Source organism: Stegastes partitus, unplaced genomic scaffold, assembly GCF_000690725.1.
Source record: "Stegastes partitus isolate 25-593 unplaced genomic scaffold, Stegastes_partitus-1.0.2 Scaffold1820, whole genome shotgun sequence".
Taxonomy (NCBI): domain Eukaryota; kingdom Metazoa; phylum Chordata; class Actinopteri; family Pomacentridae; genus Stegastes; species Stegastes partitus.
In genome coordinates, this window is record NW_007579551.1 from 109,390 (window position 1) to 121,678 (window position 12,289).

At 42.5% G+C, this 12,289-nt stretch overlaps 1 protein-coding gene across 2 annotated transcripts; it reads right to left on the reverse strand.

Annotated features, from left to right (window-relative positions):
* Nucleotides 1-3,965: 3,965 nt before the first annotated feature.
* mpx (myeloid-specific peroxidase) lies at nt 3,966-9,842 on the reverse strand. 2 transcript variants are annotated; one of them, XM_008302472.1, is made up of 17 exons: nt 9,780-9,842; nt 9,585-9,650; nt 9,400-9,487; nt 8,853-9,028; nt 8,522-8,654; nt 8,112-8,238; nt 7,818-8,024; nt 7,373-7,736; nt 6,519-6,679; nt 6,173-6,431; nt 5,922-6,092; nt 5,605-5,842; nt 5,124-5,335; nt 4,899-4,930; nt 4,719-4,754; nt 4,532-4,597; nt 3,966-4,057 (listed from the first exon to the last, which is right to left on the reverse strand). In XM_008302472.1, the coding sequence occupies exons 2-17, from the start codon at nt 9,646-9,648 to the stop codon at nt 4,049-4,051; spliced, it is 2,343 nt and encodes a 780-aa protein (XP_008300694.1). In that variant the 5' UTR covers nt 9,649-9,650; nt 9,780-9,842; the 3' UTR covers nt 3,966-4,048. The 2 variants fall into 2 exon arrangements, with proteins under 2 accessions (XP_008300694.1, XP_008300696.1); XM_008302474.1 differs by having other exon boundaries at nt 9,784-9,836.
* Between the last annotated feature and the right edge of the window lie 2,447 nt (nt 9,843-12,289).

A 12,289-nucleotide genomic window follows, 5' to 3' on the forward strand; every position in this document is an offset into this window, starting at 1 on the left:
AGAAAAATAATCCAGCAAGTAAATCAAAAACTCAAACTGCAAAAAAAACCCAAAGTTGCACGAGAAACACAAGGAAAACAGACACGAGGACAGGGGTTATCAGAATAAAACCCAAGATCGTGACATGTTCAGCCGTCCTTCCATCACGCCATGTTCTGTTTTTCTGGTGAATAACAAGAACTAAAAGAATCAGTCCGGTGACAGATTTATTGAGATCTGGAAAGTTGCGGAGGTCGCCAAACACCTTATGTTGGAATTTAAAGGTCCAGTGTGTAGGATTTAATGGCATCTAGTGGTTGGGCTGCAGATTGCAACCGACCAAACAGCCCTCCCTCACATCTCCTACAGCGGCTGTCACTTCTAATCTAATCTGATTCTAAATCCGCTCCCTGATATTAAAGGCTCATTTGAAGCTCGTTTTACAGTTGATTACACACTAACCAAAACACAACTGTGAACATTATCTTCCTTATCTGCTGATAGACTTACTGAATTCCTACAAACTGGATATTTGAGCGACACAGAAACACAACAGTTACACTTGTCAGATGCACTTTTACGTAATCAGCAGGAAAGTTTTCATCTCTGCCCCCTTTCCTGTATAAAGTTTGCATGTTTGTCTTCCCACGTTCTCCTCCGTTTCCTCCAAACACATGCAGCCCAGGTGGGCCGGAGAATGTAGAGTACGTTAACCACAGGTGTAAATGTTAGTGCGCTAGTTTGTCCGTCCCTCCCCTCACATGCAGCTCCTGGTGGGCAGCTTCAAGCCTCCTTAATAACTTTCACATGACAGAAAGTGGTGAAGGGAGAAAAGACGGTTCATGTGCATCAGCAGCTGAACAGAGCTGCCTTTTCCCCTCTTCATCCTATAAATGAAACCTGACATATTGTTAAGCTACAAAAAACAGATCGACATTTATATTTGGCCATATATATTATCTCCTGATGTAGTTTGAAATTTATTGTTTTCCTTATTGGATGCATTAACCTGTCCAATAGCAATATAGATTTATGAAGTGGGACAACTTGCACAGACAGTTTTAACCCGATAAGTTTGGCAAATCTTTTAAAAACTTTCATCTGAAAAATCACTCCAAAATTTCGTCAGTAACAGCTGCAACACTGCAGTTCCAAACTGAACAAGCCTGGGCTCTATGCATCAGAGATAGTTGGAATATAATACATTTTTATTTAGATTTTTGTTCGTATTACGAGGCCAGAGTGAGATATGGAAAACTCCAGTAATAATTTAAAATTTTCAACTCATTCCTGATCAAAACTGTAAATTAGAGAGCATCTAACAGCCCCGTAGAAGTGAATAAGTGACATTAATTCCTATTGAACCTGTTCTCAAAATTCTCAAACGCAACTTTGCCAAATTCGATGCAACAGAACAGCAGCACAGCAAGTGATGCATCCATCTTCAGCCACAGGGACACCAGATGGCTTCTTCACTAAACGTGCCACACGTGACAAACTTTGAAAATTTAACCAGTTTTTATATCAGCTATGTCCTGATGCTGATAGAAGGTCCTCCAGGATGGAAAAGGAATCTGTTAAAATGGTGCAACAAACAGACTTTTAGTCAATCCAGCTTATGCCAACCTTAAATAAACAGATCCATAGTAATAGACATTTTACAGCGTGCTCATGAGTGAACTGACATTTAAGTGCAAAGTCTGTGAAGTTTTCCTTTTATAGTTAATAAAATAGTTAGAAATAGGATTATTATGACTTTGACAGAAACATTATTACTTCAGATGCAGCACTCTGCAGGTGTAATTGTGAAAACTGACCAGTTGATTCATCGATCATATATTTATTTTGTCTAAAAAGGAACAATGGCTCCATCTACTGGACACGTACAGTAAAATGATTTTTTACAGGTGAGCGCTCGTTGATCTCTATTTCTATAATCTTAAGATCATTACTTAGGTTAATGATACAATGAACTAATGGTGAATTTCCTACAGGATTAATAATTTATTTATTTGTCTGTTTTTAATTAGTCTGAATGATCTGTACGCTAACGTAAATCCAAGTTTGATCTAATAGAGTTTTTTTTCCTGTGTAAAATGAAGTAATGCACTGGTACCTGTAAGGACTAAACATGAAGTAGTTTATAAAAAAGCAGAGAAAACCAGAAGAAACCTGTCAACAATCTAAGAACCTCCGGGCTTATGGGAGATAATTTCCTGCATTTGTAGAAAAGTTCCTGCAATAAGTCATCCTGGACATCCTCCCTTTAGCAGAGAAGGATTTTAATTCATATAGTTTAATACTGTAACCTTTTCAAACCCTAAAACCCACCACTGCCTGTGAAAAGCATGTTATCTGAAACAAAACGCCACTGTTCAGAGCTAGAAACTGTAAAAACAGAAAGAATCATCTTTCTGACCATCCTTACGTGAACCATGTGTTCATTGGATTTATGAAGTCTAAACTTTAAACCATGGCATTTCAGCAAAATCACAATATTCTAACTGTTAACTTTGAAAATTTGCCAAAAAATAAGTAATTTGCTTTGAACAGATTCTGTAAAAACAATAAATTCTGCAGATTTTGGCACAAATAAAAAGCCACGAGTGACTCAACTGTGAGCAACAGTCATGTGACAAAAATTCAGGGAAGATTTGGATAAACTGGGCTGAACCACAGGCTGTGTTTCCAGTGGAGACGTGTATGAAAACTAATTTAAAATGTAAAACGGAAATTTCCTATAGCATGTAGAGGAACCATTTTCTTCCTCTGTGTGATTACAGCCTGTGGGCAGTTGGTAAAATGTTGTATATGTTGATTCCAGTTGTTTTTAACTGTTTAAAAATGAATAATCAACATAATTCAACCTTCATTTTTATGATTTGTGGCATCCTAATTTTGTTACGCTGCACAGAAGACATTACTGAGTTCTCTCTACTTCTAGTCATGGTTGTTCTGTTTCTAAAGAGGTGAAGGACTTTAGATTGCAGTGACAAATGAGCCCACAATGACTAAAAATGTGAGCAGAAACTGTCTTTTAGTGTCTCTGTAGTTTAGTTCTGCACTTTTACACCATCTTCAGAGGCTAAATGAACCCAGTTCAACACCAGGAAACACATTTTCTAGGCGTGTTTTGTTTCTTTTTGTTGTCAGATTTCAAATAGAAACCATGAACACCGTGTCTGTTGCAGCTCAGTGACTTTATTGAATGCAAAATATAACAAAAGGAAGTTGCAGTAAAACAAGCTTTGCAGACAAACACAGACAACACACAACATCTTCCATTTCATCAGTGCATAAACTTTTCATAATAATACTGGTGAATCCCATCATCCAAACTGGCAAATGACAAATGCTGGCTTCTAACAGATTGCACGCTGTAACAGAGTTTAAAACATTTGCTGCAATCACGTCTCACGCTCATTTAGGCTACAATTTGTTCGTCTGTCATTAGAATAATAAACATGTGTACGGTTGCGTGATGTGCCCTTGTCTGGTCTCAAAAAGAAAAATAAACAAATCACAGTAAAGTAAGGTTCAGTGCAGAGGAATGAAAGCAGATTGTAAAGCAGACAAACTACTGGTGTGTAGGAAGGCAGCAGTTCAGGAGAGGACAACAAGTGCTCTTTTTTTTTTTACGTGGCGAAGACGAGGTGTCCCGAGAAGAAGCTTTTGGTGCTCAGGCCGGTGGTCCCTCTGGCAGCTTCCAGCCACACCTGGTCTCCCGTATTCAGCCGGCGCACGGCGTCCCCTGATGACAGGTGGCGACCTCCCCGGTAGACGTTGACGCCGCGCAGCACCAGCTGGCCGTTCTGCTTCAGCGCCACGTTGACGGCGGCGCCGAGGGACGAGCAGAGGAAGCTGAACTGATACACACCGGGGATGACGCACGTGAACCGGCCTGTCTGCGAGCTGTAGTGGTTCTGTTCGTTGTAGATGACCTGACGGAAATGAAGGATTCGCCCTGAAGATGCGTTGCTGCCGCCCAGGCGGACCATGAAAGCGGACGGGGACTGAAGGGCTCTGAAGCTGAATGCTGGTCCTGGAGGGGGCGTGGAGCCGCGGCGTCCTACTCCGCCTGCAGAGGAGCAAACGAGTAGATTCATTTAGAAATGCGGGAAGAAGGTTTTGAATGTTACAAGCTTATCCTCCTGAGTTTCAAAACAATAAGAAGGAGCATTTTTACTTCCTACACACCACATTTCTGCTCCACTGATACAATTTTAATCATATTCTTATTTCACACTACAGTTTATTAAATGAAATATAAAAATATTCATCTATAAATCTCACTGTGCAGCTTTTAGTCTTCTGTTTTTATACATTTTAGATTATGCTTTATCTTTTAAAATCCAATTTCTGTCCATATTTAAGGTTCTTTATGCTGCTGACACAAAGCCCTGCACCAGCATCCTGTTCTGCCTGATAACCAACGCATCTCTCTGTGTTTAGATTTGACACTATTTCAAAATGCTGAGCTGTTTCAAAGACATTCAGATCTGTGAAGAGCTTAGAGAAAGACAAGATAATAAGAGAGAAATGAGCAGCCTACCTTGGCCTTTTCGTTGTCCCGGGCATACTCGGGGTCTTGGTAGTCTAACGGGTCGAAGTCTGGAATCTACAGAAGATAGAGGCACTAAATTAAGCTTCATAATGCAACACATGTTTGTGCTTGTCAATGAACCATCCATTGTTTAGGGTTCGGGATAGCGGGATACTGAGATGAATGAGTAAACTACCTCGTTTGTCTCCACGGGATCCTCCTGGTCCGCATCCTGTGGATCAACAAGATTTAAATCAACATGTGCTTGTATCAGTAAATCAGTTTCTTTTGGCATAAGGGCCACCTTCACCAAACATGTTAAGAAAATCAGGTGTTACAGGATTTGAATATGCACACGTTAGTGTTTAACACCGACCTCTGCTTCACCGCCATCCCGCTTACAGCTGCCTGTGAGATCAAACACCACAAACAAAGAAGAGTTTAGGGTGGTTAGAGAAGAAAAACAAAAACACCAAGTTGAGTTGAGAACGAAAACTACAGTAAGTGACAAATGATAGTGAATCTGAAAGTTTTCCCCATGGTTAAAAAAAAAAAAGTTAAGTCTAGTGTGTGGTGTTTTTCTTTTGTTTTTTGTCTTTACCACCAAAGCAGGGTCTCTCCCTCCAGGCGGACAGGTTCAAGGGAGTCAGTCTGGAGCACTGGGTGAGGCGGTTCCTCTGTGAGATGACGTTGAAGGCGTCGAGGGGGACGGAGGTGATGCCGGTGTTGTCGCAGATGATCCTGGACAGCGTGGCGGTGGACAGAGCGGCTCTCTGCCTCGGGGTGAAGACGCCGGGGTTCTGGTACCACAGCCTGAGGACACGAGAGGGCAAAGGGACGAGTTAGTGTCGACAGAAAAGGCGTCCGAAATGGAGAGTTTGGGAGCAGTGTGCATCGAGTCTTTCATTTTCATTAAATAACTTTAAATTTAAAAAGAAGGTGCTTCCAAGTTAATGTAAGATGCAGGGAATTGAACCATAATCCAGAAAGCATTTTATATTTTGCACATTTCTTACTGTACTTCTATTTCAGTTCATTGCAGACTGTACAATGACAACGAAGGAGTTCTGTTCTACACTGACCTGTCACCCTGGCGGATCTTCTTGAACTGGTTTGCGATGATGCAGGAGAACAGTGGCCCGACCCGGCCGCCCTGAACAAACGGCTCTGCCACACCTCCCATCCACACGTCGATGTTGTCGGGAGTCCCGTAGAGCTGCAGCAGCCTGCGGGCCAAGCCGTTGTTGTTCAGGACCCTGCCCAGCTCGGCCTGGTTTCTGGGCTGAGACAGGTTGCAGAACTTGCGCCAGGCGTTGTAGCCTAAAGAGAAAAAAACGTGATTAGTACAGGACGTTATGAAACGTAACAGAACAGGGGCGAACATGGGTGAGGGATGTACCAGGCAGGCCATGGTCTCGTCCCCTCTGCATGTTGAGGGAGCCCAGGTCCAAGGTCAGTTCCCGCATAAACTGGAACAATCTATCCCTCAGAGCCTCCACCAGCATGTGATCCTGGGTGGCCAGTTTAGCGGGGCGGCCCACCAGACCTCGCAGCAAAGAGTCAACTCCACCTGCAGAGAGCGAGGAGGAAAACTTAGACTGATAGTTTGGAGATAGAAAAGGTGGCTATGTTCTTCTCAGTTCAACTCACCTTCAAAGACGATTCTCCAGGGAGTGAAGAAGGCCTTGAACAGGGGGACGCTGGGGAACCGAGGGTCCTCCCTGTAGTTTGGACCCAGGCGGGATAAGACCGGCTGGATTGCCAAGTGGGCGAAGCGGTAGGCTGCTGTTGCGAAGACGTTGGAGATGGTGGGGTCGACGTTGGGATTGTAGCCGGGGTAACGGCCGATCACATTGCGGATCGCGTCATCGCCCACAATGTGCGGCAGGTAGTCTCTGAACACAAACAGCTGAGAGACACGGAGAGAGAGTTAATGCGAGCGAACGGCTGTGTAAGGTCTAAACACGACTGCAGGCCGGCTGTCAGGTTGGACTACCTGTGTGTAGGCGCCCATGATCTTGCGGGCCTCTTGGTAGAGCGTCTCACCGTCCCAGTGGGGGTTTATTCTCTTCAGCGCGCGAGCCAGACGGTTGTGTTCACGCATAAACAAGGTGTGGATGGACGTCAGAGCAACGTTCTCGACCACACGTTCATCCCCTTAGAGACAGGAAGGAAGCAAATGTTTCAATTTGTATGTTGGGAACCACTTTGCATGATGATGGTTCCGTTATTTGTTTAAAAATGATTCAACAAGGCTTCATTAGTCTGTCATAAGTTGAAATAATAAGAATATTTTTCCCTTTCTTTTCAGTTATGTCCTGACTGTTTCATCAGAAATGCAAAGAATAAAAACCATCTTAATGATTTTATCGGATTTATACCTGATGACTTCTTAGGATTATGATCAAATATTAGCGATTTATCCATAAAGTCCACATTTTTAAATGTTAAAACACTGGCAGGTCATCAGGATGATTGATCTGGCATTCATGAGCAGTCATAGGCAGCATTTATAAACACTGAAAATGGTTTTGAAAAAGCTCTGATGTGCTTATTTATGCTTCCAATGTGTATTATTATATCCTCATTCATTTATCAGCATCCAGTTGTTGCTGTTTAATAGGAATTATAAATATCAATAAGCATGAAGTACCTAAAATATTTCCTCTTGCTGCTCTATGACGCTTGTCCTGCTTATAAATACTAAAATAAAGCCCAAACTGGCAACCCCAAACTCTCATTACTACCCATGTGGCTTATCGCCTATCTAAAAAGCAATAATATCTTTTGGATTTCCCACATAAAAAGTCACTAGTTAAAGATCAAAAACAAATTTCTGAGGTGACTAACCTGCAAGGAAGCAAGGAACCTCCCTGGCGTTGCTGTTGTTGGTGATTGCCCTGCGAGTGGCACACATCTGCACCTGCATGGAGTGGAAGGGCAGCAGCTCGCGGCCGTTGTCGTCGAACTCTGTGTTGCTGCGCAGCAGGCCGTCACCGGTGGTCAGGTTGCGAAGGTCCAGGGCCAGCTTCTCCTCAGAGCCGTACACCTGGCCGAGGTCCAGGAAGGCCGTCAGAGCATTGATCTGCTCCCTCCTGACGGGCTCGCCGCCGAAATTGTAGGCCGAGAATCCGGTTCCACAAGCAGGGGCGGATCTGAACGATGGGATGCAATTGTCTGGGCCGGAGCGTCGGGTAGGATCCCCGGGTGGAATCTGTTAGTAAAATGAGAATGAGAATGAATGAGAGCGCCAAAAGTAAATGGAAAGAGTGAAACCAGGTGTTTGACAACCAACCGGGATGGGGATGCAGGGCTCAGTGCGCTCGCAGCTCTCCTCACAGTCCACCCCGTTGCTGAAGGACTTGATGCTGGGCGAGAAGGGGGTGAAGGTGAGGTCGTGGTCGTTCCACTGGCCGAACAGGGTCACCATGTGGGAGAACTCATTGTCGCTGACCACGCCTGCGTCCGTCGTGCTGAGGATGTTGTTGGACACCTGCCGCACCTGAGAAGAAATGACAGTCGTGCAGTTTTCGAATTGCAAATCGGCATTGGTGCGTAACAATCAGCGTCTGGGATCTCGAAGTCGTACCAGCGGGAGCAGGAAGTTGTTGATCGGTTTGTTTCTGTTTCCTTTTGGTTCGGAGATGTCATCGTCATATTGAGCAGGTAGCCAGCGGGCGAAGGCAGTGTTGGCGGCTCCAAGGCGAGGATTTTTTCTAAAAAAAAAAAACAACCCCTCAGAGATGGCTTTGTTTGGAAACGCTGCTTGAGAAACCACAGGGAAGTGTACACATCTTCTGCGGTACATGGCGTAAGATGTTTAGGTGTATTTCACAAGTGTTTCCTTTAAATGTAAGCTCTACTCTCTCTCAAAATCAGCTAATTCCTTTTTGGAAATAAACCATACAGTCGTCTTTTTTAAAATGTTAAAATGTGTCTGATTAAAGATGCCACATGAGCATTTAATGGACACGTATCACACTCGGCTGTTCCTCTTACAGGTTGTTGCAGATGCTGGTGGCTGTGCGGTACTTGTTCAGGTTCTGTATGATGCCGCACTGTGGAGGACGGGCTCGAGCTGCACATCCGGTTATACGCTCAAGTGCCTCCAGGTCTTCTTCAGTGAGCAAATCTGAAAAGACACAATTCACGGATTCACAAACTGCACGCCTCTGTGTCATCTAGTAGTTGAACAAGGCTTTGAAGTGCTCGGCTGCGGCCACGTTATGAAACAGTAAACCTCAGGCCTTCAACCAAACCAGGAAAAAAAAAAAAAAAGCTGTCACAAAAAGACAATGTGTTGTTGTTGTCTTTGTGCGTCATGTCTGACCTGTTGCGTTGAGCGAGCGTTTGTGCACGCGGTGCACCCTGTCGTGCAGCAGACGGAGGGTTTGTGCCATGTAGTCTGCAGATCTCACGGCTGAGCGAGTGTCACCGCGAGGCTGCTTCATCAGACGCAGGGTGTCGTGAGGACTCACCACCTCTTTGCGGACTCGTCTCAGACTCCTGGAGGACAAAAGGCCGCACGGTTAGAACAGTAAAGTCCTGATCAGTGGAGCTTAGTGGAGATTTTGCACAGTCTTTCAACAAATAACGAGCTATGGAGTTACTTTACACAGTTGTTTTGTACATTAACATCTACCATTGCACGACTATAATGTAAATCATTCCTATTGCACTACTGTACACACTGTTCCCCTTTTTAATAAGCACAATTTGCACCACTGTACATATTGTATATTATCTACATTTATATTATACACTTGAGACGACAAAAAAAGTTCAATCTAATCTAATTTAATGGATGTCTTACATGCTGAAAAAATAGCTTTTTCCAGCATGTGTTTGTAGAAAAAACTTCAAACTGCTAAACTCACTCTTCTCTGGAGTATTTGTAAGCATCATCCACAATTTTCTTGGCCTCCTCAAAGCAGTGCTGAAGGAAAGGACTGCCAAGAAATTTGTCTGTGAAGAAATAAAGACATTTGTAATGTAAGATAGAACAATAATATTAAAAAACAACAACACAAGAATTGCTTTAGGAACAGACGGTGCAGCCTACCTGAAGACTCAGAGTGAGCAAGTACCAGGCAGACGCCCAGAACAAAGAGGAAAGGAAGACGCATCTCTGAAACAAATATGAAAATCAAAAGTCAGTATCTATTTGTGAAAAAGTATGCACAAAAATTATTTCTCAAGCTCTATGTGGCATACAAGACTTCTAAAAAAGCAAAAACAGGAGGAGTGATCTTGTTACCTGCCTGTGAAGATGCCTGTGAAGGTTTCAGAAGCTCTTTGAGGTCTGGAGTTAGTGATGCTGTGTCCGACGCCGTCGCCCTCCTTATATCCAGTGTGAGGGAGGAGAGGCCTCGCCCACTTCAGCAGGTGAAGCTACTGTCAGCACAGAGCATTTCCTTCTTCCTTCTTTCGCAGTTTGATAAAATGTTTTTTTTTTCTTCTCCTTATCAGTTGCTGATTCTGGTCAACTGATCGGACCAATGATCTCATTTCAGGAAGCCAATAAGTAGCACAGACGGACAGTCATTAACCTACAACCATTATCAAGGAATTCAGATTAAGCTGTGTGTGCTCATTTATTGTAGTTTCAACGTCACTGTGTTTGGAGAACATTTTGTATTGTGATATTAAGCCTGTGTTTAATGCCTCGAGTCGTAGCAGGACAGAGGTGAGGCATGCAATCCGTCTCGTTTTATGGCTCGTACCGGAACGTCTGCCGTTTATCTTTTTCTGTCAGATAAAGTTCATGATATTGTGCTGCCTCTCACTGATGGGGATGAAATGAATTACAATCATGCAGGAAAACCAGCGATTAATCATCTTCCTGCATGAATTTTGCATCAATACGTTTATTTTAACGTGATCACTGATGATGATAGAGAACAAATCAAAAATAGCACATTGTCAATATTTCACAGTAAAATTTCACCAAATTATGTTTTCCAGAGAACTCTTATTGTAGGAAGAGGAACCAAACCCCCCAAGTTCAGTTGTAGTTTGCACTCTGGATTAGTGAAAATATGAAATAAGGGAAGGAAGAACGGGGTTCAAACCAAGGACATGGTGACTTATATCTGTTCCCTCATGACTCAGCTACTTGGGAGCTTCTTGATGTAAATATGTTGTACGTTTTTAATTTGTTATTTTGGATTTCAGAGAAGACAACATCAGCAGTGAAATGAAGAAAAACACAACAAAAACTGTTCAAATCCTCCCGTACAGCAATTAAATTAAAGCTGCTTGAAGAAATGAAGAGTTCATTTGAAAAAACAGATAACTCCATCTTCACAAACCTTCAGAAAACCCACTTTTGCATCGTCTACCTGAGACAATATCAATCAATCAATCTTCAGTTATCTCTATTTTTGTCATTTCTACTGAGTCAAATCCACTCAGCTTCAGTTTGATTGATATTATCTCAAGCAAACAACAACAAAATAAGTTTTCTGAAAATCTACAAAAATGAAGTGATCCGTTTTTGCAAATAAACTCTTCAAACAGCTTTAATCTAATTGCTGTACGGGAGGATTTGAGCAGCTTTTGTTGTGTTTCTCTTCGCTCCACTGCTGATGTTGTCACTCTGCGGCCGACGGCCTGCAGCGTTACAAAACACAAACTGATGAACTTGAGGACACTTCTGAAAAGAGGAAGCAATTCATCTTTATTTTCCAATAAAACTTAAAAAAAAATAAAATAAATTGAACAATAAAATTGAAGGAAGATATTATCCGTGACTGGATTTACAATAAATCTCTTTTTTTTTCTTTTCCTTGTTGGTAAAATGAGATTAGATTCAAACGAATGCTGTATTGACTGAAGGTGTGTCAAGCAGGTCAATAAGTAATAGGTTGTATTGAGGACAGGGAAGGACAGATGTACAGTCAAACATACATTTACCTGAAACAGTGCCTGGGTAGGGATCCCTGTGACTAATGCTGTTCACAATAGTCATGGAAAACCCTGACAAACAAGTAACAGACGGCTATAAATAGATAAGGAGCTGAATAACAAGGTGGCATCATTCAAGCACTATGCACACTAAAAACCACAGAAATAATAAAATAAATCATGAATAAAGGAATGGAAAAATGGCACCTAAACATGTATTAATGCAACATTTCAGCCAGCACGGTCTTCATCAGGAAAGCTTTTCACGTTGTGGATCTCCTGCACACCAGTGGGGTTGGATGTACAAACTTTCTTTCCTCTAAAATTATTTCAAGACTCAGTTTCATTTGGTGTGGCTTCAACCTCTGCAGTAGGCTTTGAAATGTAAGTATTAGGTTGCACATTTAAAAAAAAAATAAAAAAAAAATGTATTTGACCTTTATTTTACCAGGAAAAAATATTTGAGAACCAGTTTGCAAACATGACCTGGCCAAGAGGCGCCAGCAGGAACAAATACACATGGAACCTACAGACACAAATAGACACATAATAGAACAAAATTAAACAAGTAAGAAGCATGGGGGCTTATGCATGGGAGTGAAAACAATGTGCATGAGGTGTAAGGAAGTGTGTGTGTAGATTTTAAGCTTGAAGGTGGTGAGCGGCCTCAGAGCTGAAAGTTTGAGAGTGTTTTGTCCGGTGCTCCAGTGGTTAGCTGCTGCAAAGCGAAAGGCCAAAAACAGTAGAAGTATTGGGGATGATGAGCCTAATGTAGTCACGAGACCTAGTATGATAAGAATTATGAAGTAGATAGGACAGGCAGGGAGGTATCGTGGCCAGAATTGATTTGTAAACGAAATG

What these genes read in the sequence shown, in the direction of transcription:
- mpx (XM_008302472.1), bottom strand. Translation starts at nt 9,648, where the DNA reads ATGCGTCTTCCTTTCCTCTTTGTTCTGGGCGTCTGCCTGGTACTTGCT. An exon ending in AGCCCTGCATCCCCATCCCG is followed by an intron (nt 7,737 to 7,817) that starts GTTGGTTGTCAA and finishes TTTTACTAACAG; the next exon opens with ATTCCACCCGGGGATCCTAC. An exon ending in AAGATCCGCCAGGGTGACAG is followed by an intron (nt 5,336 to 5,604) that starts GTCAGTGTAGAA and finishes TCGTGTCCTCAG; the next exon opens with GCTGTGGTACCAGAACCCCG.